The 26,548-nt window shown below is 41.9% G+C and overlaps 3 protein-coding genes across 6 annotated transcripts; 2 read left to right on the forward strand and 1 right to left on the reverse strand.

Moving 5' to 3' along the window:
• Positions 1–2,825: 2,825 nt before the first annotated feature.
• On the forward strand, positions 2,826–4,441 carry LOC127783031 (uncharacterized). Its single transcript, XM_052310320.1, has 3 exons — positions 2,826–3,063; positions 3,207–3,841; positions 3,923–4,441. The coding sequence occupies exons 1-3, from the start codon at positions 2,826–2,828 to the stop codon at positions 4,439–4,441; spliced, it is 1,392 nt and encodes a 463-aa protein (XP_052166280.1).
• Positions 4,442–6,674: 2,233 nt separating this feature from the next.
• Positions 6,675–14,337, forward strand: LOC127782295 (putative disease resistance protein RGA3). 2 transcript variants are annotated; one of them, XM_052309440.1, is made up of 3 exons: positions 6,675–7,109; positions 9,015–13,326; positions 13,498–14,337. In XM_052309440.1, the coding sequence occupies exons 1-2, from the start codon at positions 6,810–6,812 to the stop codon at positions 13,290–13,292; spliced, it is 4,578 nt and encodes a 1,525-aa protein (XP_052165400.1). In that variant the 5' UTR covers positions 6,675–6,809; the 3' UTR covers positions 13,293–13,326; positions 13,498–14,337. The 2 variants fall into 2 exon arrangements, with proteins under 2 accessions (XP_052165400.1, XP_052165401.1); XM_052309441.1 differs by lacking the exon at positions 13,498–14,337 and having other exon boundaries at positions 9,015–13,405.
• Positions 14,338–17,040: 2,703 nt separating this feature from the next.
• Positions 17,041–22,218, reverse strand: LOC127782259 (HSP-interacting protein-like). Of its 3 annotated transcripts, none has more exons than XM_052309383.1 (4): positions 19,640–22,218; positions 19,060–19,282; positions 18,477–18,556; positions 17,041–17,578 (listed from the first exon to the last, which is right to left on the reverse strand). In XM_052309383.1, the coding sequence occupies exons 1-2, from the start codon at positions 21,804–21,806 to the stop codon at positions 19,125–19,127; spliced, it is 2,325 nt and encodes a 774-aa protein (XP_052165343.1). In that variant the 5' UTR covers positions 21,807–22,218; the 3' UTR covers positions 17,041–17,578; positions 18,477–18,556; positions 19,060–19,124. The 3 variants fall into 3 exon arrangements, with proteins under 3 accessions (XP_052165343.1, XP_052165342.1, XP_052165341.1); XM_052309382.1 differs by having other exon boundaries at positions 18,458–18,556; XM_052309381.1 differs by lacking the exon at positions 18,477–18,556 and having other exon boundaries at positions 19,640–22,217.
• Between the last annotated feature and the right edge of the window lie 4,330 nt (positions 22,219–26,548).

Consider the following 26,548-nt stretch of genomic DNA (forward strand, 5'->3'; position numbering starts at 1 on the left):
AGCGATCACCACCTCTCCCCCCTCCCTCCCTCCACGTTTCCTTTTTTTGGTACCACATTACTTTCCTATTTTAGTAAATTTATGCACCTAAAGTTTATAGACCCAAAGTTTATAAATCGAAAGTTTATATATCCTATTCAAATTTAAATTTGAATTCAAATATTTTTATAGTATTTCTATACATCTAAAGTTTATAGACCTAAAGTTTATAAGTCAAAAGTTTATACACCCGTTTCAAATTTGAATTTGAATTATATCCGATTCAAATTTGAATTTGAATTGAAATATTTTCTATATATAGTATTTCTATACATCTAAAGTTTATACACCTAAAGTTTATAGATCCAAAGTTTATAAATCAAAAGTTTACATACCCGATTCAAATTTGAATTTGAATTCAAATATTTTCTATATATAGTATTTCTATACATCTAAAGTTTATACACCTAAAGTTTATAGACCCGAAGTTTATAAGTCAAAAGTTTACATACCCGATTCAAATTTGAATTTGAATTCAAATTTTTTATACATAGTATTTCTATACATAAATTTTTCTAACTTTTTGTTTTTTAAATTTTTTTTTTGGTTTACTGTAGTAAGAAGAGAAGAAGGGGAGGAGGAAGCGGGGAGAGAGAGGGGGGAGTAGGGGGACGGATGGGAGCGACCACCCGCCCATTAGGCGTGCCCCCTGTCAGGGGGCCAGGGAACCGGGACTAAAGACATTAGAGATCTTTAGACCCAACTTTATATATCCCTTCTTCCTCCTCTAGCTCGAGCCATTGCAGCAAAATGGAGCTTTGAGGGAGGGAGGTGCTACCAAAATTTTTAGTGAAATTTTTATTGATAATATACAAATCGGAGGAATCGAAAAGGTTAGCAACACCATCTAATGATGTATGTTTAGCATGTTACATTTATGGCTTTGTTTGTATTCAATATTGTCTCCAATAAGGTATATGGTGGGAAATGATGAGAGAGAAAACTTGTAGAGGGAAAATTAGGTTAAAATAATTTGGATAAATATGTTATAGGAAAAAAGGAAAAATATATATAAATAATGAAAAACAATGAAAGTATGTTTAGAAATTTTAAAATAATGAAAAAATGAATACTATGTGGAATTATTATATGATTATTTATATAAAATAATTGAAAACTAAGTTAATTGGAAAATAGTTAAATCAGCTAGAAATAATTACAATAAATTAAAAATGACAATGTAAAAAACTAGTATAGAAAATTAAGATAAAAGAATACAAATGTAAGTTAATTTAAAAATCGGCGCCTTCTTCCGTATCATACCAAATCCATTTAAAATGTGTAACGACCGTCGGTTTTGATTTTAAGGATGATGTTTTAAATTATTGTATGATTATTTAATTAGTTTGACTTTCATGGATTTTATTTTTATGATTTATATGCATTTCAGGTAGATGGATCAGCAATGGATGTGCACGGACCGGCGGTCGAAAGAGTCTATTGATGGCATGCATTATTTTTTGAGTGTGGCCAATGCTAACAAGCGTAACGGTTTTATATGTTGTCCATGCAACAAGTGCAAAAACCAGAAGGAGTATTCCACAGCACGAACTATTCATTCCTACCTGTTTCAGTGGGGGTTCATGCGTAGCTATAATTGTTGGATCTCTCACAGAGAGCTAGGGGTTGCAAGAGAAGAAGATGAAGTAGAAGGCGAGAACATTCCGGGCTGGGCTCAGTGTTGGGGATTTGAAGAAAACACAACAGGCGAGGCGGACGTGGATGTTGAAGATAATGACGGTGCAGATGATCTTGGTCAAATGTTGTGGGACGTACAGGAGGACCGCGAAAGTGAAAAGGAGGTGCAGAAACAAGAGCGCATGTTAGCGGACCACATAACATCGTTGTACCCAGGTTGCGAGCAGAGGCACAAAAAGTTGGGTACCACGCTGGAATTCTAGCAATGGAAGGCTAAAAATGGTGTGAGTGACAAGGCATTTGGCGAGTTATTGAAATTCGTAAAGAACATTCTTCCGGAGGGGAATGAATTGCCCAAAACAACGTACGAAGGTAAGAAGGCAGTGTGCCCTCTAGGACCGGAAGTACAGAAGATACACGCATGTCTGAACAATTGTATCCTCTATCGCGGTGAGGAGTACGAAAACCTAGAAGCATGCCATGTTTGCAAAGCACTACGATACAAGATTAGACGAGATGATCCAGGTGATGTTGACGGATAGCCTTCAAAGAAGAGAGTTCCTGCTAAGGTGATGTGGTATTTCCCTATAATACCACGGCTGAAGCGGTTTTTCAGGAACAAATCACATGCTAGAATGATACGGTGGCATACAGAAGAACGTAAACAAGGCGGGATGCTAAGACACCTCGCCTACGGGTTGCAGTGGTGAAATATCGACACAACATTTAAAGACTTCGGAGAGGATGCACGAACCGTGAGGTTCGATTTAAGTACAGATGGAATTAATCCTTTTGGAGAGATGAGCAGCGGCCATAGCACTTGGCCGGTCACCATGTGCATCTACAACCTCCCCCCTTGGCTATGCATGAAGCGGAAGTACATCATGATGCCGATTATTATTCAAGGCCCGAAGCAACCTGGTAACGACATTGATTTGTACCTAAGACCATTGGTTGATTTATACCTAAGGCTATTGGTTGATGATCTGAAAGTGATGTGGAGGAAAGAGGGCGTCCCTGTGTGGGATGAGGACAAACATGAGAAATTTAACCTACGAGCGTTGCTGTTCGTTATCATTAACGATTGGCCTGCACTTAGTAACCTATCCGGATAGTCAAACAAGGGGTATAAGGCTTACACTCACTGTATGGATGAAACTGAAAGTACGTATCTGAAGCATTGCAGGAAGGTTGTGTACATGGGCCATTGTCAATTCCTTGTTACAAACCACCCTGTACAGAAGAAAGGCAAGCACTTAAAACAGAAGGCAGACCACCGTACTAAGCCTAAACATCGCAACGGGAAATCAATGTTTGCAATGGTGAAAAATCTGAAAGTAGTATTTGGAGCCAACCTACAGAGAGCGAAGATGGCTACATGGCGATGTGGAAGAAGAACTCTATTTTTTGGGAGTTACCCTATTGGGGTTTTGGGAGTTACCCTATTGGGAAATTTTGGATGTCCGCCATGCAATCAGCGTGATGCACCTCACTAAGAACTTTTTGCGTAAACCTGCTGGGCTTCTTAGGTATATATGGGAAGTCCAAAGATACACTCGAAGCACGTAATGATATCAAGCATATGGAACAACGCGATGTCCTTCATTCGGAACCGATTGAGAAAGGAAGCCATTACTTGAGTCCAGCGAGCTACACCCTAAGCAAGAAAGAGAAGGAAATTATGTTTGAATGCCTAGAGAGCATCAAGGTACCGTCTAGATACTCCTCAAATATAAAGAGTATAATAAGCACAAAAGATAAGAAGTTCATAAACCTAAAATCTCATGACTACCACGTGTTGATGACACAATTGCTTCCTGTTATAACTCGTGGTTTCCTTGCTGATAATGTCCGGGCAACAACAACGAAGCTTTGTGTTTTCTTGAACGCAATTTCACAGAAGATCATCGATCTAGACAGTTTAGCAGCCCTTCAGGAGGACGTGGTGCAATGCCTTGTCAGCTTTGAGTTGATCTTTCCACTGTCATTCTTCAATATAATGACGCATATTCTATGTCACGTTGTGAAAGAGATCGATATTATTGATCCTGTGTACCTACACAACATGTTTCCTTTCGAGAGGTACATGGACGTTCTAAAGAAGTACGTTCGTAACCGTTCTCGTCCGGAAGCAAGCATCGCCAAGGGGAATGGAACAGAGGAGGTCATTGAGTTATGCATAGATTTTATTGAAGACCTCCATCCAATCAGGGTACCCGAATCAAGCCATGAGGGGAGACTATAGGGAAAGGGCACTCTTGGAAGGAGAGCAATTATGACTACAGACAACGATTTATTCCGTAAAGTACATTTCACGGTTTTGCAACAATCTTCGTTGGTTGCTCCTTACATCGAGGAGCACCAGGCGATTGTTCGCTCAGAAAACATTGGCAAGTCCGATGCCTGGATTACATGCTATCATATTGATACTTTCCCCGCTTGGCTGCGACAACACCTCATGGGTAACGAGACGATTGACCGACAACTAGCCTTCTTGGCTAGGGGACCATCTTGCTCGGTCTCGACATTCCAAGGATATGAAATCAATGGATACACATTTTACACAAGAGCCAAAGACAAAAAGAGCACGAACCAAAACAATGATGTTCGTATCAATGCCATAAGATATGATAGTACAACTAGCATGTATTACGGTGTCATCGACAACATATGGGAACTAGACTATGGACCCCTGAAGGTCCCTCTGTTTCGGTGCCAATGGATTGATGACAGCGGGAGCAGTGTAGTAGGACCAATGGTCTAGAACAACTACACGTAGGTAGCCAATGCAGGAGCAGTGTTGATATTTCTTATGCCCTCACAAAAATGTTCCGCGAGTGCACATAATCATAAATATGTTTCACCTCGAAGTATTCCGGAGTATCGTATTTATATTTTCCGTAAAGGACACACTGATGGCATAAAACATTTCATTTGTTTTACCTTACATGTCTAAGAAATTTATACTAAGAAAGAATGGGGCATAAAAGATCCTATATTGTCCTCAGAGATTCGTCACTTTCAATTGTTGAAAACATTGAAGATCCTACATTGTCCACGTATAACCTCACTACCGGAGGAAGGCATGCCGTCTTCGCTAGAGGAAATGGACATATATCGGTGCAGCAGTGAGTTAACTGAACTGCGCAGGAGTATGAGTGAAAATAAAACGTTCCGTATATATAATAATGCTAATTTTGAATTATAGGTTACATCATATCTGGCCTATTGATCAAGATCGATGCTAGCTACTTTCCCTTTTGTCTCTAAGTTTCGAGCTGGTAGCTAGACAACTTTTATGTTTTATTAAGATTATGTTTTTGTGCTGTTGGGCTTGGTTTCCAAGCTGGGTAATGGAAGTTGCCTGTGGTAAAAAAAAAATGCTAGCTACTTGACCAAATTAACTAGCCTTTACCGATTTGATTTACCTTTCTCATTAACTGAAAGCTGGTTCCATCAAATATAAGAAATGTCATGTCCTTTTCACCCTTGAGTTTTGCCATGCCCTGAGGAGATTAAAAATGAAAAATGAAGGACATATAACGAAATTTTTGTACTTGAGGCACTTTCCGGTATAAATTTGGTATCTCAAGCTACTTAGTATCTGAAGTACCAAAATTCTGCGTACAAAACATGGTACCTATAGATACCAAATGTTAGATGGTAAAATAAATCTAATATTGTATGGTAAAATTGCTCTATAAAGCTTAAGATTGTATTGAAGGAATACTACTAAATTAAAATGCACATAAGGAATTTTCTTTTTTATTTCTGTCTGTTCCTCCGTTTAAGGGGAGCTCCAATGTCATACTAAAACCGAACACATTTTGGGAGTCGAATAGTGTGTCATTGAAAAATTGACATTCAAAAAGAAAAAAAAGGAAATATCTAAATACCCCCTACAACTCACTAGTGTTTTGTCTATTTCCCCCCCTACACCTCAATCTCATACACTTCCCTGCAAATCAATTTATCTTATAACTTTCCAATACCCCGTTTTCATCTATTTTGTCTAGTTACTTCAATTTATAAGGACCCATGGGCCTCCCGCGTCATGGGACAATAAGAACTCATATCACCTCGAGAGATTGGTATAGTATAAATTATAGCTAGCTCACAACTTAGCAAGTTGAGCCATCATGTTTTGCCATCATTACCTCGCTTGTCCGGGATTTGTGAAAGGTTTCCAAAGACCCACCACAAAGGTATATGGGGTATGAAAAGTTGAAATAAGAAAGTTAAACAATGAGAATAAATCAACGAAAGCAAGATAGGGGGAAAGCTAGAAGAGAAAATGACTTGCATGGGAGAAATTAAAGTGGAAACACAAGAGATGTAGAGGATATTTGGATCTTTTTCACAAGACCCAATAAAAATATTCTAGGTCCGGTTGTGCACGAGAGAGGTAGACGCGGGCGAGACTAACAGTTTCTCTGCGTGGATCCCACATATTGATTTCCACATGGACAAAGATCAAACTGAAATTTGTGCGCTTGCCAACAGTATTAGAGTCCCCAAGAAGACATGGTAGTTAGTGCTGGGTGGATCGGCGAGTCTTCACCTTCACCTATCAACTATGCTAGCAACAGCTAGCAGCCACTACTAGCTGTCTAGCATGAAAAGAAGCGTGACAACACGCGCGTATGTAGCTACGTGCAAATTGGCGTATAATTTAACGTGACTACCTCTCGGCTGTGTGTTTGACCTGTCGATGCCTCACAGACCTACAGTACTCCTGTCGTAGTATCTCTCTATGGCCTTATGTTTTCTGTACATCGCTGTCGTCTCCTCAGTCACTAGCCGCGCTCTGTGTTCTTCGGTGAGTATTTCTCAGCTTCTATACGGAAAATATAGCGATGAATTAGTGTAGGATTAATTATATATTAGTTAAAGAAACTTAATAAGTAGGTTAGTTTAATTGTTTAAAGTAATTTTTCTACAGATTTTTTTTAAGAAAATACACGGTTTAAAAACGTGCGTAGGGAAAAGGAGGAGAGGATTGTAAGTTTGCAACCAGCAGAGCTTTGCCCCGGGGCGTCGGCACGCACTGCCACCTCGCCCTCGAGGCCTCGACGGCGCCACAGTGCCACACCCATTCTCTGTTGATCCCTAGCTGTAGTTGTAGCTGGCAGATGGACAAGGCGGCGGTTGTTCCACTTCCAATCACCGGAGGACTCAACGACGATCGTACTGCTGCGCTGCAGCAGTGGGCTTCCACCGTCGGCTTCGGAGGCGAGGTGGGGCGCCTCGTCGAAGCCCACCGACGCCTCGACTCGGTGCTCGCGGAGACGCAGGGGAAGGAGATCCGGAACAAGGAGCTCCAGCGGCGCCTCAGGGAGGCCTCGCATGATGCTGCCCGCGCCCGTGACCTCCTCGGCGAGCTCGAGTACTACCGCATCCGCGAGGAGGTGGAGCGCGACGACCACGATAAGGTCAGCGCAGGTTTTGTTTTCTGGATTTTTTTTTATTCACCTGAGGTCCTGGTTGTTTTGTTCCCCAATCCTCCTATGTACTTGTACTACAAATCGAAGGCAAATTACTGCATATTTCAACCATCACAATCCCACTAAATTTTGGCAATTTCAGAGCTTTCAACTGTTAAAATAGCAACAAATTTGATAATTGCTCAAGTCAAACATCGCCTTACCAAAATTTTTGCGGGAATGCCAAAAATTGGCTTTAGTGAAGTTTGATAAGATTTACTTTCGCAATACAAACCAAACATGCCCATGGTACCTTCGTGCACGAAGCAGGCTGTGGCATGTTCGTGGGCTCGATATGCTTTCTTTCATTTCTCACCCAATCAGAATGCAGTATCCATACTTTGGTTTTGATGTGACTAGTGAAAAATGTTATGCCGGTTACGGTGGATTACAAACCTATGCCATGAATCCATGATGAATGATCATAAGTACATGCCTCTTTTTGCGATAATTGAAATTAATCCAGCATCTGCATCAAAAGATGCATCTGACCCTAGTTTATTACAGCTTTGCAACATGAGTTGCTAAACATAACTACTGATTATATGAGAATATGAAAATCAAACACAAATCCTACTACTAAATCTCCAATCATGTGTAGAGTTTTGATGACGACCATCTCAATTTTGCTACATGCCATGATGATATCTGATTTGTCATCTTCATTTTGCAGTAGATAACAGTAATCATAATGGCACATAATCTTCGATAACGCCTCCTCATCCTTAAAAAGGCCCTTCCTATATTTACCTCGATATTTTGTATCAAAAAATAGTCAGATTTTTCAACATGCATATGTATGAAGTAAACCACAATCAATCTTCCAGCCAACAGCACACCTGCTTGCAATCAAAATGGAACAAGGCAAAAAGATTTGAGCTCACAGGCCTGGAACCAAATGAGAAAATGGCTGGTTGGAAAACACATGTTCACACAAAATTAGCAAAACTGTCCTAAGAATGCACTAACTCACCAAATTGGTTCACTAGATTGCTCAGTGTTTAGATTCTTGTACTAAATACCCATTTGCAAATTGCTTTTGTGATGTACTCCCTCCGTTTCACAATGTAAGTCACTCTAGCATTTCCCACGTTCATATTGATATTAATGAATCTAGATTGATATAATCTAGATTCATTAATATCAATATGAACGTGGGAAATGCTAGAATGACTTACATTTTGAAACGGAGGAAGTATTGGTTAGTCCTCAAGCTCTTGCACTAAACCGTAAGCCACCTGCCATACTTGAGGCACAATTTAATCAAGTAAATTTGAAACAAATTTTAATGACAGTGTAAAACACTGATTTACTTTTTAGATACTAGAACTAATATCCTGGCCTGTGCCTGGAGATACACACAGCTAAAACACTGATTAACTAATTGGGGAACTTATAATTTTGTTGAGAATGATACTGCAGGGGAGGCCCTTGCAGTTAAAACTATTATTAAAACAAATAAGATACAGAATTACAACAGTTCAAGCCAGTAATCTGTATCTTTTTACCAGTAATAGGAATTGGTATTTATCCATATTTTGTTCTCTCGCTATCCGTTTACTTCAACGACTGGATTTGCAAAGTGCTGTCTTGTGCAAATGCTCTGTTTCATACATTATGATATAATAATGTATGTATTCAATGCAGACAAATTTCTATTATATGTGAAATACTTGACACTACTTTGTAGTGGACTCTTCAACTGTGACGTGTCAAACCAAAATATAAATACAACTTCTTTTAGTGACATGCTTTACAGAATTATCGTTTCTTGTGGGTACAGAGTTATACTAAATTATGATGCATAGCAACTTTTGATAGTTGTTTAAATCCACTTTTGCCCCTTTTTTTCAGCTATTGCATGACAATGCAAATGGAAATTTGCTTCTCTCCATGCCTCAAAGGGATGTTGAGTTCTTTAACAATGATGCAGCAAAAGATGACAAAGACACCACAGAAAGTTCTCTTAGCAACACAGATTCATCTGCATCTGCTCTTCAGGTTACTACGTACATTGCTAGTAGCAGTAGTCCAGTACCCTATCTGGAGACTCTTAACAAGTGCATCTCGAATGAGATAAGTAAATACACTGAAAAATGCTACAGGATAGCCAAACAGGTGAGTGAAGCTCTTGAGCTTGAAAGTCTGGATTACCTTTACGTGCACAAATACCAGAGAACAAGAACAGATCATCGGGAGACATCACCATGCCAAAGTGAACCCAAAGTTCATGGGAGGGACCAACAGCGTGACTTGATAATAAGCAAGTTAACAAGTGAGGAATGTGCTAGGAAGAAACTCTCTATCCTTGCCATCATCGGTGATGGAGGTATTGGGAAAACTACTCTGGCTAAGCTAGTCTTCAACAACTCAACAGTGTCAAAGCATTTTGACGTTCTGTTATGGGTTTATGTATCTGTTCACTTCGATCAAAATAAGATTATGCAGGAAATGTTGGACTCCTTTTGCGGGGATGAGCATGATGAAATCAAGAAATCGAAGGAGCTTCAACTCCAAGACAAACTTGACTACTTATTGAAGTCAAAACGAGTGCTACTTGTTATGGATGACATGTGGGAGGATAGCACAAAGGAAAAATGGGATGAGCTGTTAAATCCATTGCTTAAAAACGATGTTATGGGGAACAGTGTTCTTGTCACAACTCGTAAACCATCTGTGGCAACAATGATAGAAGCAGCAGATCACATCAACCTGGATGGTTTGAAAAAAGATGACTTTTGGTGTTTGTTCAAGGAATGTGTATTTGGACATGAGAACTATAAAGGAGAACCAAGACTGGAAAAAATTGGGCAGCAGATAGTTGACAAGTTAAAGGGCAATCCTTTAGCAGCAAAGACTGTAAGCAAAGTATTGAGAAGGAGCTTTGACGTTGATTACTGGAGGAGAATTCTGCATACCAGTGAATGGAAGTACAAAAATGATGAGAATGATATCATGCCGGCCTTGATGATCAGCTACAAATATCTTCCAGCTCACCTTCAAAGTTGTTTCTCGTACTGTGCTGTGTTCCCAAAGTATCATAGGTATGAGAAAGAGCGTCTGATCAATATGTGGATAGCGCAAGATTTGCTATGTTCCGCTGATATTCACACACGACCTGAGGACATTGGAAATGAATACTTTGATGATCTACTTGATTGGGGATTTTTCGAAAAACAGTTTGAGCACTCAACCTTACTCATCATGCATGATCTAATTCATGATCTGGCACAGAAGGTTTCATCTGACGAAAGCTTTACCATAGAGGGCAATGAGCCTAGGAATGCACCGCCATGTGTTCGTCATGTCAGTGTAATAACAGAGTGGGAGTACAAAACAAAATTGAATGGCACTGTGTATCCTAATGATTCTTTCCTCCAAGAGTTCTCTAATTCCTTCCGTGAGTTGCAACAAAGGAGCTTAAGCACATTGATGCTGTTTGGGCCACATGACTTGGATTTTGCAGACACGTTTCGGCAAGAACTCAATGAGGTAAGGTCAATCCGTGTGTTGAAACTGGAGATGGTCTTCTTTGACTTGGATTCATTGATAGGCAACATCTCAGCATTTGTCAATCTTCGCTATCTAGAACTGGGCTGCTTCTACAAGGGCCCCAGGCTGGAGCTACCAGAAGCTATATGCAGGCTGTATCACCTTAAAGTCCTGGATATAAAGAAGAACTGGGGTCCTAGCACATCTTTGCCAAGAGAAATGAGCAAGCTTGTTAACTTGCGGCATTTTATTGCTGAAAAGGAGTTACATGCAAAAATAGCTGGCATCGGAAAGATGGTTTCCCTGCAGGAGCTAAAGGCATTTGATGTCAAAAAGGACCATGAGTTCAGCATATCACAGCTGAGAGGACTGAATCAGCTAAGGGGATCAATAAGCATTTCTAGTCTTTACAATGCAGGGCATGAAGAGGCTAGCCAAGCAAGGCTCTGTGACAAGGATAACCTAACTTGTTTGCACCTGTCATGGCTGACTTTATCTAGGAACCGTGTTGCACGGCGTACTCTTCCTATCCTGGAGGATCTTAAACCACATTCTGGCCTTAGAAATCTGCAAGTTGTTGGATACAGGCATTCTTTACCATCATGGCTTTGCAGCACTGTCCATCTCACCTCTTTGCGGTCACTCCACCTGGATAGATGCATACGTTGGCAAACAATTCCACATCCCCAGCAGTTGCCTCTTCTCCAGGAGCTGCATTTGATTCAACTGCCTCGTGTTTACAAAATAGAGATTGGTCCTCTGAAGGTCCTTGAAATACGCTGGTTGCAAAATCTGAGGCAGTGCATACTTTTAGATAAGGAACAGTCATATGCTACCCTACAGATCCTTGAAGTGGAGGGATGCCCCAAATTGGATGAATTTCTATTGCAGATTTTCATGTCTTCGGGTGTACAAAGCACATACCAATTTCTTGGTATTCACAGGCTTAAGATACACAATGACTTCCTTCGTGCTAGCATCCCGCTCCTGCTCCTAAATTCTTTATCAGACATAGATCTGTGTGGTGAGCACTCAAAATTTACGAGGTTTCGACTAAAACCATTTGGCACATCAGATGGGTTGAGTCTACAAATCAAAGGAGATAGATATATTCAGAAGATAGAGGAAAGATTGTTCACATTAGAGAAACTCAAGGATCTGTGGGAACTTGAAATCCGGGACTATCAATCAGTGATATTCCAACGTCAATTCTGGGAAGGCTTCGAACAGTTGACATCATTGAAAAAGTTTAGAGTGATCAAGTGCCCAGAAATATTTTCTACCAACTTTGAGCTATTTCTGCCTCCGTCAGTTGAGGAACTTGAGTTGAGTGGATGCAACATTACATTGATACAACTATCACAACTCCTCGTGAACCTTCATTTACTTAAGAGTTTCAAGTTAACTAATTGCCAAGGGGTAACATCCTTACCTGTAGGGTTGTTTACAGATGAACAGAGCACAATGTCAGAAGGCTCATGGCACATTCCTCCCAGATGCTTCACGAGTCTGGAAAGTTTGCAAATCTCTTTCACAACAGCTCCATCTGATGCAAATTCAATTATGCACTTTACGAGCAAGAAAGGCCTAGGAAGATTTGTATCTCTTAAGAAAATTGTTATAGAAAATTGCCCTACTCTGCTATCTAGAGCGCTTTCAGGAGGAGCATCTCACATATCTCCATCATCTTTGGATAAACTCTGCATGACTGGTATCCAAGACAGCACTCTGCAGTTCTCAGATGTCTCTTCCATCGCGGATTTAGATGTGTCTGGATGCCCGAAGTTGGCATGTCTCGACCTGAGTTCTTGTACCGCGCTAGAAAAGTTGTGTGTTATAGATTGCCGTTTGTTACAGTCAATTGAAGGTTTGCCGTCATGCTCAGCACTGAGGGATTTGAAAATTCGAAACTGTGCATTGCTGCCTTCGCTCAGCGCATCACTCCACACCCTGAAAACACTGAGCATAGAGAATAACACAAATCTAGCATCTCTGGAACTGAAATCATGCACATCATTGCAGAAACTATGCATCAAAGACTGCCCGGCACTGACATCATGGGAAGGTTTGAAATCCCTTGTTTCTCTTGAGGTCTTGAAAGTTGAAGCGTCTCCTGGGTTCATAACGAGATGGATATCAGCAGCAGCTGAAGTTAATATCGAGGAGAAGAATTTCTCACTACCACTTGAAAAGCTCAACGTTGATAACATTGATGTCCTTTGTGTGCCCATATGCAGCCAGTTAACTTCTCTCAAGATATTATCCATTGAAGAGGATCGTCACGATCCAGATGGTCATGTGGAGTTTTTGACAGACAACCATGTCAAAGGACTGTCATTTCTCACCTGCTTGAGATTTCTTGATCTGGAAAACTTTGAGCAACTCCGGTCACTGCCTGCAGAACTTGGATCCCTTGCATCCCTGCAGAGACTACATGTTGGCAACTGTGGACATATTACTTCCCTGCCGGTAGGGGGTCTCCCAGCTTCGCTCAAGGACATGGAACTCTATAATTGCAGCAAAGAACTAAACGTACTGTGCCGAGATATGCTTAGACTTCGAAGAAACTTACATTTGTGGGTGGATGGCGACGAGGAGGATTTCTTTTCACAGAATTGCTCTGACGAAGAAATAAGTTAGCTTATGTTCGCATATCGTATAGCCTTTACACCAGGTATCCTTTTGTACACAGATAAACTGGTTTTCAAACTTTACTTGTGCTTCAGAATTACAATGTATGCTTGTCCTCTCTATTGATTGATGTTATTCTGGAAAAAAAACTCAGAATCTTTTTTTTTTTTTGAGAAACATCAATCACAATCTTACTCGTTCATTTTTGCACTAGGTTCTTTTTTGGAAGAACAGAACAATACGAGAACACCTTCTATTTTCGATGAAGGGAGCAAAAGAAACAAAAAATCAAAATACAAGAGAAGAAAAAAGGCTACAGCCTACAGATGAAAGACTATTCTTGGAAGTGTTGAATCTAAATTGCCTACGTAACAAGAAGTTACGATTCCGGCTGACACTCTGGATTTTTTAGACAATGGAATCTTTATTATAAGACACAGCCAAATACTGTTACTGTGGATTGGTTTGAAATACTGTCCAGTTTCAAGTGTTAAGGAAATAGAGCAGAACTTCAGACATCTTTCCTTTAAATAATGGAATTTTACACGGACATCTACCACTTTATTCAGGGAGCGTATCCTATGCACACAGGCCCTCGCGTGTACACACCGTGTACACCAACTAAAAATTATCACAAAAAATTCTAGGAAAATTCATACATGTACTTTCAATAGTATTACATCTACGTGCAAAGTCGCATCTTCAAATTCATTCTACATAGAGAATAACAAAAAAGATAAAATTCTGACAAAATTGCAACCTTAAAACTGTCAGATTTTTTGTTTTTTTGTTACGGCTAAAATATAATGAATTTGACGTTAAGATTTTAACCCTAGGTGTAATACAATTGAAAGTATGTGTATGATTTTTTCTAGATTTTTTGGTGACATTTTTTAGTTGGTGTGCACGTGTGTACACGTGAGGGCCTGTGTGCATAGGATATGTTGCCCTTTATTCATGCCAACCATTTAACAAAGGGTTAATTGGATCTATGCCATTATATTTTTTACAGTTTTGAAATATGCCACTACTATTTTTCTATTTAGATTCATGCCATTACAATTTAGGAATAAAAACGGAGCGGATACGGACAGATAATACTCATACCATATTTGTTTTCATATTTTTTTACCGGATACGAAAACGAATACGGATAGCTCGAATACGGAAACAAATACGGATTATCTCACATACGAATAAATACGGATTATCTCACATACGAATAAGAATCGAATATGATCGGACACGAATACGGAAACAATTTTTTCTCGGAACACGAAAACCAATTCAACTTCTAATAGAAACAAATATCAACATATATAATTAGCTCATTTTATATAAAATGAAGTATAATTTATAAATATTTTTAAAATTTTAAATAATATTAATAGTATGGACTAGTGTTATGAGATAAACTACTATTAAAATCTATAAAGGTATATTGAAGGTTATAGAGTTAGAAAGAAATGTAGTATGTCTCATGGCTTATACGGATATCCTAATAGCATTGTTCATCTGATATCCGAATTATTATCTGTATTTGACGGAAACCCCGATACCATATGCGTATTCGTATCCAGGAGAAAGTATACGTATTCATATCCGTATCCAAACTATCCGAGAATTATCCGATCCAAAAGGTATCCGTATCCGTTTTTGTCCGGAGGGGTTGGAATCTATCCGCTCTGTTTTCATCCCTTTACTAACTAATATGTGAGATGTGCCACTGCTTACTCCTTCCATGCACTGAAATTTGTTTGTTTTCGGACCAAATTGACCCCATCTTCCTCCATCCCCTTCTCTCTTCGTTCCCCTTCCTCCTATCTATCTCTGGATTTGGTGCTAGACCTAGCATTGGATCTAGCGATGACCCGACTATCTATCTCCTATATATTCGTGAGGGGTGTGACCGGCGGTGGTATTGCATCACGTGAGAAACCCTAACTGCCACTCCCCTCCCCCGAGCAAAACCCTTGCCGCACGCAGACGCTAGCATGTCTGCGCGTGGCGTTTCATCCCTGTACGTGTGGATACTGGTAGAGGTGCCGCTGGTTTGCGGTACTGATCGGTGTGAGAGCACGGTGAGGAGAACACACGAGGAGGAGAATGTCGAGTTGCTGCGATCGACTACTTCGTCTATACCGATGCGTCCTATGTCCCCGACGTTCCTTCGGCTACTTAGCACTTACTTCCGCTGCACAGCGCGTTGAGTAGGGGTGGGCGTTCGGTCTACCCGAAAATTTCGGTCTCAGTCTTCGGTTTTTCGGTCATTTCGGTTTTTGAAAAGTCAGGACCGAATTTCGTCCCAAAAAAATCAGGACCGATGAATTCGGTCTCGGTTTTTTTGGTCTCGGTCTCGGTCAGACTGAATTTGGAGGAGCCGAGGCGGAGTGCGGAGACGACGCTGGCGAGATGTGGAGGCGGAGGGCGGAGGTGGCGGCGCGATGCGATGGATCTGGCGGCCGGCGGCCCGCGCGACCGGCGAGGCGGCGTGGAGGCAGAGGGCGGAGACGACGCCGGCGATGTGGAGGCGAAGGGCGGAGGTGGCGGTGCGGCCCGATGGATCCGGCGGCCGGCGGCCCACACTACCGGCGAGACGGCATGGAGGCGGAGGGCGGAGGTGGCAGCACGGCACGATGGACCCGGCGGCCGGCGGCCCGCGTGACCGGCGAGGCGGCGTGGAGGCGGAGACGGCGCCGGCGATGTGGAGGGCGGAGGGCGGAGGTGGTGGCGCGGCGCGATGGATCCGGCGGCCGGCAGCCCGGCGCGACCGGCGAGGTGGAGTGGAGGTGGAGGGCGGAGACGGTGCCGGTGATGTGGAGGCGGCGGCGCGACGCGATGGAGGCAGCGGTGGTAGTGCGGCGCGATAGGGATGGGATGGGGATGCAGCCTGGATGGATGAGGGTGGCCTCTAGGGTTTAGTGGTGTATTAGGCTTATTGGGCCTCCTGGATCTATTGGGCCACAATTCGGTTTTCTCGGTTAATTCGGTTAACCGAGCCCAATAACCGAATTACCCGAACAAATTTTGGTCTTTGACATGCTGAGACCGAATTACTACCCGAATTTCTCGGTCTCGGTCTTTTCGGTCTCGGTCTTGGTCTTTTCGGTTCGGTTCTTCGGTTCGGTCTTATTTTGCCCACCCCTAGCGTCGAGTGATAACGATCTATGATCTAATACTTGCATGGTTCCTGGTTTACGCGGTAGAAAAATTTTGATTTATGCTATCGTAGCCTACGTGTAACCCAAGAGAGAGAGAAGTGGGATGGAGGAAGAAGACGATGGGCAATTTGGTCCAAAAATATATTTAAGTGCATGGAAGGGGTATGTAGTGGCATTTCGTAAATTTCTACTCCAAATTGCAATGGCGTGACTCCAAATAAGTAAATAGTAATGGCATATTTCAAAACCATAAAATTTCCAATAGCATGAATCCAATTAACCTATTTTGAATAGGTATGAGATTGTAATGGCATAGATCCAAATAGGTAAATAGTAGTGGCATTTTATAAAACTAGCAAATTTATAATGGCATGAATCTAATTAACCTAAATATTAAATGATGAGTTTTTTTACAAAATATCCTGACACCCATTAGGTTCCTACGGAGAAAAAGAATTGCGAACAATGAGAAATCCGTTCCCTGAGAAGAAAAACAATTGTGAAAAATGAGAAATCCAAAAACCCCTCGAGGTTTTATGAACGAAGTATTCTTCAAACCTCATTTCATGAAAGCCGATCCCGAGTAGGCAACAAACTGAATGACCAACAATCACTAGTATCTGATAACTTCGTCAATAAAAGCATCTGTTTCACACAATTAGACTACAAGCATTCTGTGCCTGCTACTTCAGCTACATGTTACACGAACTGTATTCAGCTTTCTTCATGTGTGACCTGGAGTAAAAGTGTAAAACACAGCTGGGGTGATCTTCTACACAAGTGAAATACAATTAGTGTATCCTCAGAAATTTCCTATGCTGACCTAACAACTTGAAGCACTTCCATGACTGAAATATGAGGAAGTGCAACATCAAAATATCCACAGTATCTCTTGAAAGGAAATATAGCATCAAGCAGAAGGTTGCGTGAAGCACCAAATATAACAGCAAACGCAAGCCACATTGTTAGCACTTTCTTTTCGTCTTTTCAGTTGAGGAAACCCCTACACACTACTCTCAACCAATCTGTAGCTTGAAGTTGAAGAGAATATTTCCTTTTCTTTTCCTCTTTTTTTTATATTTTTTTCTTTTGGCGGGACGAGTAAGTGCAGTACAGCTCCCAGAATAAACAAACCTGCAACCATTAGAGAGAAGGTCAGAAAAATAAAATAGGATCCAAGGGGATAAAATACTGGTATTGCACATGGAGATATGTAAGCAGAGACAGTAAACAATAGCAGTAAGGAAACAAAAATGACTACTGCCTGTATCATTTGTTGGTCACTGTATTTCTCCTAATGACAGAGGGCTATATTTCCTAATGTTACAGTTTCGCAAAATATTCAATTAAATGTTTAGTGACAAGCATAATCATTCTCCAGAAATTACAACTGTATTTCAATACAAATTATATTACTATGTAGAAGAACTGCGTAGAAATTAGACAAGTTAATGCTATCTCACAGTGTAGATCAGGAGCAAAAGCAATTAAAGCGGATGAGATTACATTGAGTGCAATATTGTACAATATAAGCTAGTGGTCCTTCAAACCAATCAGGTTAAATTTGTATTCCTAATAAAAAGAAAAATTAGAGACCTCAAAAATAGTTATGTATAAATTGGTTTTTTACATCAAAAAATTGCAATCGTTTCCTCGAAAAAAAATAAAATCATTTATAATGCCATATCATGCAGAAAATATATTATATAACAGTGCAAATAATATTCCAAATTCTTCTTTGTTCATGTTTTTTTTCTCCTGATATGAAGAAAAAGAGCACCTGGTAGAGATGTAATCTGGAGGAGTTTTTCCTAGTTGTCACTGTATGCAAGTTATGTTGGAATTTTAATGCATATGTTGGACCTTTTCTAAAGTATTCCTCCATTAGGTCATGTTACTGGATGCAAATATCCATGACTTCACAGCTAAGGATTTACTTTGTCACTAATAGTCTGATGATTGAAATTCGACAAAATATGACAACAATCTAGTTTCAGTACATTCAATCAACACCTGAGGGGTGGCTGACTACCGTTAGCTCCTTTAGTTCAACAGCTGTAGGAGTAACAGATAAAAACAACTGAGTATAAGATCCCTTGATACCCTAGTGCCCTGCATTTATATTTCACAGATGGTGTATTAGGTGAAGCTGTAATGTTGTGTAAACGGACTGTGCTTTCTGAGAGAAGGGAGACACACACACACACAAGATGTAGTAGTTGTAGAACATGAGTGCTTTAATATATCATACTTTGGCACTTTCATTCCTCATTTAACAAATTATTAGACATTTATTTTCTATTATTCTATCAAAGTAAGTTTTAACCAATTCACAAGGATAAAAGTACGGGTTGAAGTAAAAATCCTGGACACCAACTGATAACAAGTCAATTTCCAGGTACATAAGGATAGACATTTTTTCCCGCTTACTTGTTCTAAGCTAATATTTTTAGTTTTCACCTTGACATGAAAAGTAGTCTAAGATACTAAATTACTTCAAACCAGGACCAATTATCTAAAAAGAGGGACATCATCATTTTCTGGTATAATTGGCCTTGGTGAAGCTCTGTTTGCAGCCTGTCAATGCCGATAATATTTGCAAGGCAAGACATTACCTGATAAAATCATGAAATAACTTCTCCATGATGACAAACCAGAGCCTCTTATATATATTAGAGGGTCAAGCATAGTGTATATGCTCCAGCATATGATGCAACTTTGGAGCTCTACGTCGGAATATTGGCTCAAGTCGGAAAGATGGCACTCCATTTCTCCACTTCTTTGCATCATACATTTCATTCCATGCTTGAACTATTTCTTCAACCTTAAAACTCAGTCCTATATATAAAAGAGGTAAATCTTGTAAGAACTTGGTATCAAAACTATGTTCTTAGGATCGGCACACACAAAAAACACAATGTTCTATACACAGTTCACACGAAATCTGAAGCTTATCACAGCGGCTACTAGTTAGCAGCTAAATACTGGTACATCAACATTTATTAAGCATACGGCATACCATATTTCTTTATCTATATAGGAGAACGACCTTGTCCTAATAGAGGGCTCTAAGTGTTAAAAAAATTGCATCTTGCTTTTCAAAGTTGCAAAATAGAACAAAAAAATTGGGCAAATAAACAATATAAAGCAAACTGAGAAATTGCAAACAAAATGCTGTAGGAAAGTTATTCTAACCTTCTTGAGTAGTTTCATTAGCAGAATGGTTTTTTACCATCACATTGATGTCTGCGGGAGAAGCACCTCCAGTCTTAAATTTTTCTATAGCAACCGTTAGAGACTCCTCCCAACTAGGAAGTCCCAAGATAAATTCCACTACAGAACGTTCATAAAGAATGGTGCCCCACAAAATATTTACATGCGATCGGATACTAGAAGCCTGTTCAAATGCTTCATCGGAAGACATATCCTTCATGTATCCATCTATGCCCATCTTCTCAAATATGGCCTTCTCCTTACTTGGTTTTGAGAGCCCCCTCAAGCGTGTATTTTCCATTCCCTCCCACATCCCCATTCCCTTTTCCATATTATCCTCTGCATGGTTAAATAATCCCAAAACCTCAGTTCCCATGTCTATCTTACATGCAAGAGCATAATACCAACAGAGCTTGGCCTGCTCAAACTGCTGCTGCCCAAGTGCAATAAGACCTTCAAAAAAATCTGGTTTTGTTTTCACAGCTTCTCCATACTTCGCGCCCGCTTTGGCATATTCCGCACAAGCCCATTCATAAGCAACCTTAACCTGCTCAAGTATACATTCCATTGAAGCATCGTCTGACAAGGGAGGCCTTTTTCTCGCAGAAGCCATGTGAACATTGCCCCAGTTGAACAGAGCCAATGCTGCCATTTCCTGGAATTTTAGCTCTGCAACTTGAAATATTTCCTGTGCTTCTTCACTTTCAACAGTGTCTTCCATAGCTTCATAGTACAATCTCATGCCAAGGTCGTGGAGATCCAAATAAGAGTCGGAATCAAAACCAAGATGGTTCTTGAATAGCCGAGCAAATTGTATCATCCAGTCATCAATAGAGCAGTTGTGATCATCATCATGCCTACTGCTCCCATTCTCCGACATGCTATAATAAGCTTTCTCTAATGAGGCAAATGAAGAGCGTCTCCTGACCACATCCACACCTAGCTCTTGTGCAGGATCAACCGCTACAATGTACAGTCGAATTGGCCCTTCCAGATCTGCCAAGCTGTAGGCCCATCTAAGCTCATCCGATGAAGTGATCGTCACCAAGTCACCTTCCTTGTCCTTATATTTAATAAGCAACGCTTTCAACGATGGAAACTTGTTTTGAACTATGTCTCTCAATTGTGACAGATTGCAGTTAGCTGGCATTTGAGCACATCTAATGTCCTCCCCAAAGACCAGCTTCAGATCCTTCATTGCTTCCTTGACATGGACACTGGTCTCCGTGTAACGCTCATGACGATTTTCCTCAGCATGATGCACTGGCTCCATAGCGGAATGCTTTTGCTTCTTGGCGTCAGCACGCCTAATTTTCTTTCCTGCACTGTGCTTCCCTGGTTTGCCATTCTTTCCTTCCTTATCTAAACCCTTGTTTTCCTTATCGTCCATATGATATTGATGTTTTCCTACTCCATTTGCTTCCGGCTGGTCGGTTCGAATTTCTTGCTTGACAGGTACATTACAATCAAATTGCTCCTTCCCGGCACGATTTTCTCCATTCTCCTGACCATTAATCTTCAGCTCTGTTTTCTCACTTTGCTCATAATCTTCGACATGAATCAGCTCCTGCCCCTCAATAGCAGAATCACACTGTTTATGAGATTTCTTCAACTTCCCCTGTCCCTTCGCACTAACAGCCTTGTGCTCCGGCGGCGGCGGCACGGGTTCCTTCTCCAAGACAAGAACGCCCTTCTCCTCCAATGCCGCCCTGACCTTGTCGGAGATCTCCCGCGCGGCGCGGTTAGCCGGCTCCCAGGCAAGCACGGTCCGGACGTCCTCCCAAGCCAGGTCCGGCCGGTCCAGCGCCTGGAAGCAGGCGGCCCGCCGCAGCAGCGCCCTGCTGTACCTGGGCGCCGCCTCCAGCGCGAGGTTGCACTCGTGGATGGCGCGGTGGTGCTCGGCGGGGGCCATCCGCATGTAGCACTGCGCGACGCAGGTCCGGAGGTGCGCCGCCGCGTCGGCGTGGCCGCCGCTGGGGAGGAGCTGGACCGCCTTGTCGTACTTGAAGGCGGCGCCCTCGTAGTCCCTCCGGTTGAACAGCCTGCCGCCCTCCTCCTTGAGCTCCCGCGACAGCTCCAGGAACACCTCCTCGTCGCCGTCGACCGCCGCGCTCGCCGGCGGCTTCTTGGCTGCCGCCGGCTTCCCCATGGGCCCCGGCGCCCAGGCCCGGCCGCCCCGCGGCTTCCCCTTCAAATCCCGCACCTCTCGCTCCCTGATGAACCCAAGAACTACTTCCTCAGCAAATCTGCACGGACAGAGAACCAGAAATGGAGAAACAGGGGCTTGACCAAAGGACTCCTCCTCTCCCCCTTGCGAATCTCACAAAGAAACTCCAATGAGGCGCCCGAGAAGTTACAAAGCTGTTGGCAAGAACCGCATCAAGAACGGGGGCAAAGGTATGGTATAAGGAACCGATGCTTCGACCGCACGGAAAAAACCGAGAAGATGAGTCGGGGAAGCAAACAGCGGAGGAGAGCAAGGGAAAAAGGAAAAAAAAAAGGAGGGATAAGCCGCGGGTGGAGTCGGACAAATGGCGGAAAAGTGCGGGCGGTGGTGGTGTACGCGGCAACCAAGGTCACGCTCACGCACGAAATGGAGGGCGCGACGGTTTTTTTTCTGGTGGTGGGTTGGTGACGGCAGCAACGAGGCGGTGGTGTGGTGGTGGCGGCGACAGGCGGCAGCGGCTGGCTGTGTGGGCCGTGCAGATTCGTGCTCCTTTTGAGGGGGAGTAGAGATGGCAATGGGGCCGTTCACCGTTTCTCCGCAGTGAATTCACCTATTAGGTGACGGGGATGGTTAATATCTACTTACCATGGGGAATAAAATGGTTAAAAACCTCTCACCATCAGGGATGATGGGGGCGGGGACGGTGAACCATTCACCGTCCCCGCCCCCCACGGTGACCCGACTGTACTGTACATGGGAGGAATTCTAGACTTTTAGATGTATTGGCCCATAATATTGAAGCCCATTTAACAGACACATATATAATCTAACCCTAAGTCAACAGGTCAAACTCCAAATTTTCCACCCATCCAGATCTAGATCCACACTAGCCACCCGACCGAGTCACGCGCGCCGCTAGTCGCCAGTCCACCGGGAGCCGCGCCGCCGTTCGCCAGCCACCTCCGGCGCCGTTCGCTAGCCACCACGCGCACCGCCACTCGCTGCCTTCACGCTAGGAGACTGAAGCTGCCCGTCACCGGCCGCCTTCGTCGACGCGCCGCCGGGCCGCGCGGCGCCTGAAGCCGTCTTTACCAGGAGTGGCCAGCAGGCTCCGTCGATGCGCCGCCAGCCTGCAGCCATCTTCAACGGGAGCCGTCATCGCCGTGCCGCCGGGAGTCGCCGCCGCCATCTGCCGTCGCCGCCGCCATCTGCCGACCATGGCTTCAGCCTTCGGCCACCTCCCCCCTAAAGCTACAATAGCGACGATGCAAGGTGAGCATACTACAATCTGCGACTGTGAATATATTGTTTAACTGGGGACGGGTTCACCACGGGGAAAAATTTACCGCATGGTGATCGGGGCTGGAGAAATTATAGTCCCGTCGTGGTTGACGGGAGCGGGGACAGTGAAATATTTTCACCGCGGTGACGGGGACGCGGGCATGACCCCCAACGGTGAATTCACCGTTGCCATCTCTAGGGGGGAGGTGGTGGTGGTGGGCCGGGTGGGCGTCATCCAATCCAATCCAACGGCCAGCAAGCGAGGTTGGTGTGGGCGCAGTAACGCTTTTTTGTTGTTTGTCGGTTGGGCATTCATGGGGGGCTAGGCGTACCCGGAGTTTCACGTGGTACTACACCGTAACATAAATCAATGCGTCGTTTTGGTACAGGAAGACTCGTGAGCACGGAGCAGCTGCAGAATCGTTGAATGTTCTCCCTTCGGTTAAAATTAAACCATCAACAATTTTAAAAATATTTATAGCATGTTTTATTCTCTAAGGCTGTGTCTGCCATTCCATGTTCCTAACCGAAACAATATACATGGAAAACGGAGCGGTCAATTAGTACATAAATAATTAAGTATTAGCTATTTTTTTATCAAAAATAGATTAATTTCATTTTTAAGCAACTTTTATATAGAAACTTTTTGCAAAAAACACACTGTTTAACAGTTTCTAAAGTGTGCGCGTGAAAAATAAGAGATAGGGGTTGGGAAAAGGGGTGCCGAACACAGCCTAGTGTCTTTGATATCGATTTGGTTTCCAATATATATTTCTAATCATTACTATTTGTTAGCACTATGTTTTAAACTATGAATATCATAATTAGATAAAATTATTTTCTCAAAGCAAATTTACCTAGCAACTCTATGACCCAATTATCGTTGTTCTTAGTCGGATCGGTTGCATTAGTTGTTTTGTCTGGTCACAACTCACAAGCTTATGGTCACAACTACTTTTGCTATCTCTAAGATGGAAACATAAACATAATTATTTCTACAATTGATGGACATCGTTTATAATGTTTGTGCTACTGTTATCATGGAGGACTATGATAATCTTCTTTGGTATATTTGTCATTGGAGATCTTGATATGTGTCAGATTGGGAAGGATCCCCGTCTAAAACTCAGCTAATATGACCAAAAATTTCAGCTGGCTGTCCTATAGAAAGTCCTTAAAAATATTTAAACGCTAGTGAATTTAATAAACTTAATTTGCACCAGTGAATTTGAATAAAATTAATTTGATGTTATAGATGTTGTCACGTTTTTTCTATAAATTTGATCAAACTCTAAAAAAAATTAACTTATGATATCCTAAAATGTCTCGCGATATGTATTTGAGCTAATACATATGACAAGGAAGATTAAAAGCATACAGCTCTACGAGAATAATACGATAATCGGGCAAATGAGCATGTGCTGAAATGCAAACATTATTTTTAATCATACAATGCAGACTCATTTCGAGGAAAATTATGTGCTGCATTTTTTCTTTCTCCTAATGCCGAATACCACCTAGGTACCCAATTTGTAGCTGGAAGGTTCGTGGTGCAACTTAAGTGTAGATGTAGCATTGCGATAATTGTTTCACGTGAATGGAGGGATCCATGAGCGGGAGCGTTACCAAAATGACAAGGAGTGGACGATTTTCCTTGTACTTTTATTACAAAATCTGGTGCTTAGGAAACATAATAAAAAAAAGCCAAAGAAGTTAGGACAAACAGGAAAACGGTTGGTGTCTCCACACCGAACTAGATGGCCTTTTCCTTTCCTGGACGCCCTTTCTCGTGACAAACTGCAATCTGTTGGGCCTAGGAGTTTCCTCTCACATATCTTTTTTTTTTTAGGAAAAACCTCTCGCATATCCTTCGCAGCGGAAGGATAAGATATTTTAGTAAAACCTATTTTAGCATCCAAAATTCCATCTGCTGACATAAGACCCAACAACTATCCCCTTCTATAGTTCTATTGACACAAAACATCAAAGACCCAAAAATTCAGAACTTGCAGTCTATTTTAAGGAGTTGTGATGCTGGCCGTGCAAAGGAAGTGGCTCCTCAGTGGCTTGGCTGATGTCCATTGTTGGATGTTCGAGCTGTTTTTCACTTTGGTGACTTTCGTGGCTTTAGTGTCGCTGCGATTGTGAAGTCGGCGCTGTTGGGTCGCTTGGGCGGCTAGCTAGGGAATGATAACACCTCTTCTGCGATGTCGGAGCTGTTGTGTCGCATTTATGTTTAGCATAGCACTGATGTTTTGCGTTTGGGCTCCACCGTCATTGTTAGTTGTGTAGCGGTGGGTTTGAGCCAGTTTCATGTAATTAACCGTGCAGTTGTTTGGTTTTTGGACCTGATTTTCCTTATAAACTGGGTCATTTCTCTTCTTCTAAATATAAAAGCTGGAACAAAGTTCCCCCTCGGTTAAAAAAAAATCAGAACACAAGCTTCATACCAAAATTTAAAATCCCCATACAAAAGTTCCTTCAAGCAACTCCCAAAACTTCCCCATTTTACTTCAAATTTATACTTCAATTCATTAAAGAAAATGTAAAACTCATCTCCAAACCCATCTTTTGAGAATTCCCCAAAAAGTCCAGAAGTCAAAGTCAAATAATACAGAGAGAATATATTGTGGACTAGTTGATTGTAACGAGCTTTGAGAGATAGGTATAGATATAAGATACTCCCTCCATCTCTAAATATTTGACACCGTTGACTTTTTAAACATGTTTGACTATTCGTCTTATTCAAAAAATTTAAGTAATCATTAATTCTTTTCCTATCATTTGATTTATTGTTAAATATACTTTTATGTATACATATAGTTTTACATATTTCACAAAAGTTTTTAATAAGACGAACGATCAAACATGTTTAAAAAAAGTCAACGGCATCAAATATTTAGAGACGGAGAGAGTACATGGGTAGAGAGAAGGAGGAATTAGAAATATGAAAAACAACAATACAAATCAATCCCATCTTAATATATCTCTAACTACCATATACTTCAATTCCCCTGCAATCCAAGTGTGAATAGCATAAACGCTTAAACTAAAGAAATAGGTAAGAGTGCTCAACACAGATAATAGCCATTTGTGCCATTATCGAGGTCAGGGTCGGATCTACAGTGTTAGCATCGGTGTCAGGCGATATCGATGACTTTCGGTAAAACCTATGATTAAACTGCTTATCCATACATTATAACACTATAGTCTAAATATAATTAGCATGCTATGACACCAATGAATCATTTTTCTAGATCCGCCACTGGTCGAGGTAGCTAAAGTGAAGGGGCAAAGGGACCATGGTCGAGGTAGCCTGAACGCGTAGAGATGTAGCCTAGAGGGGGGGTGAATAGGCTTTCCTGAAAATCACAAACAAATCGCAGTGATAAAATTCAACAGGCCCGGAACCTCCTGGTGTAGAACACCGGAACTTTCGGTCT

The sequence above is a fragment of the Oryza glaberrima genome, chromosome 8 (genome assembly GCF_000147395.1).
Source record: "Oryza glaberrima chromosome 8, OglaRS2, whole genome shotgun sequence".
Lineage (NCBI taxonomy): Eukaryota > Viridiplantae > Streptophyta > Magnoliopsida > Poales > Poaceae > Oryza > Oryza glaberrima.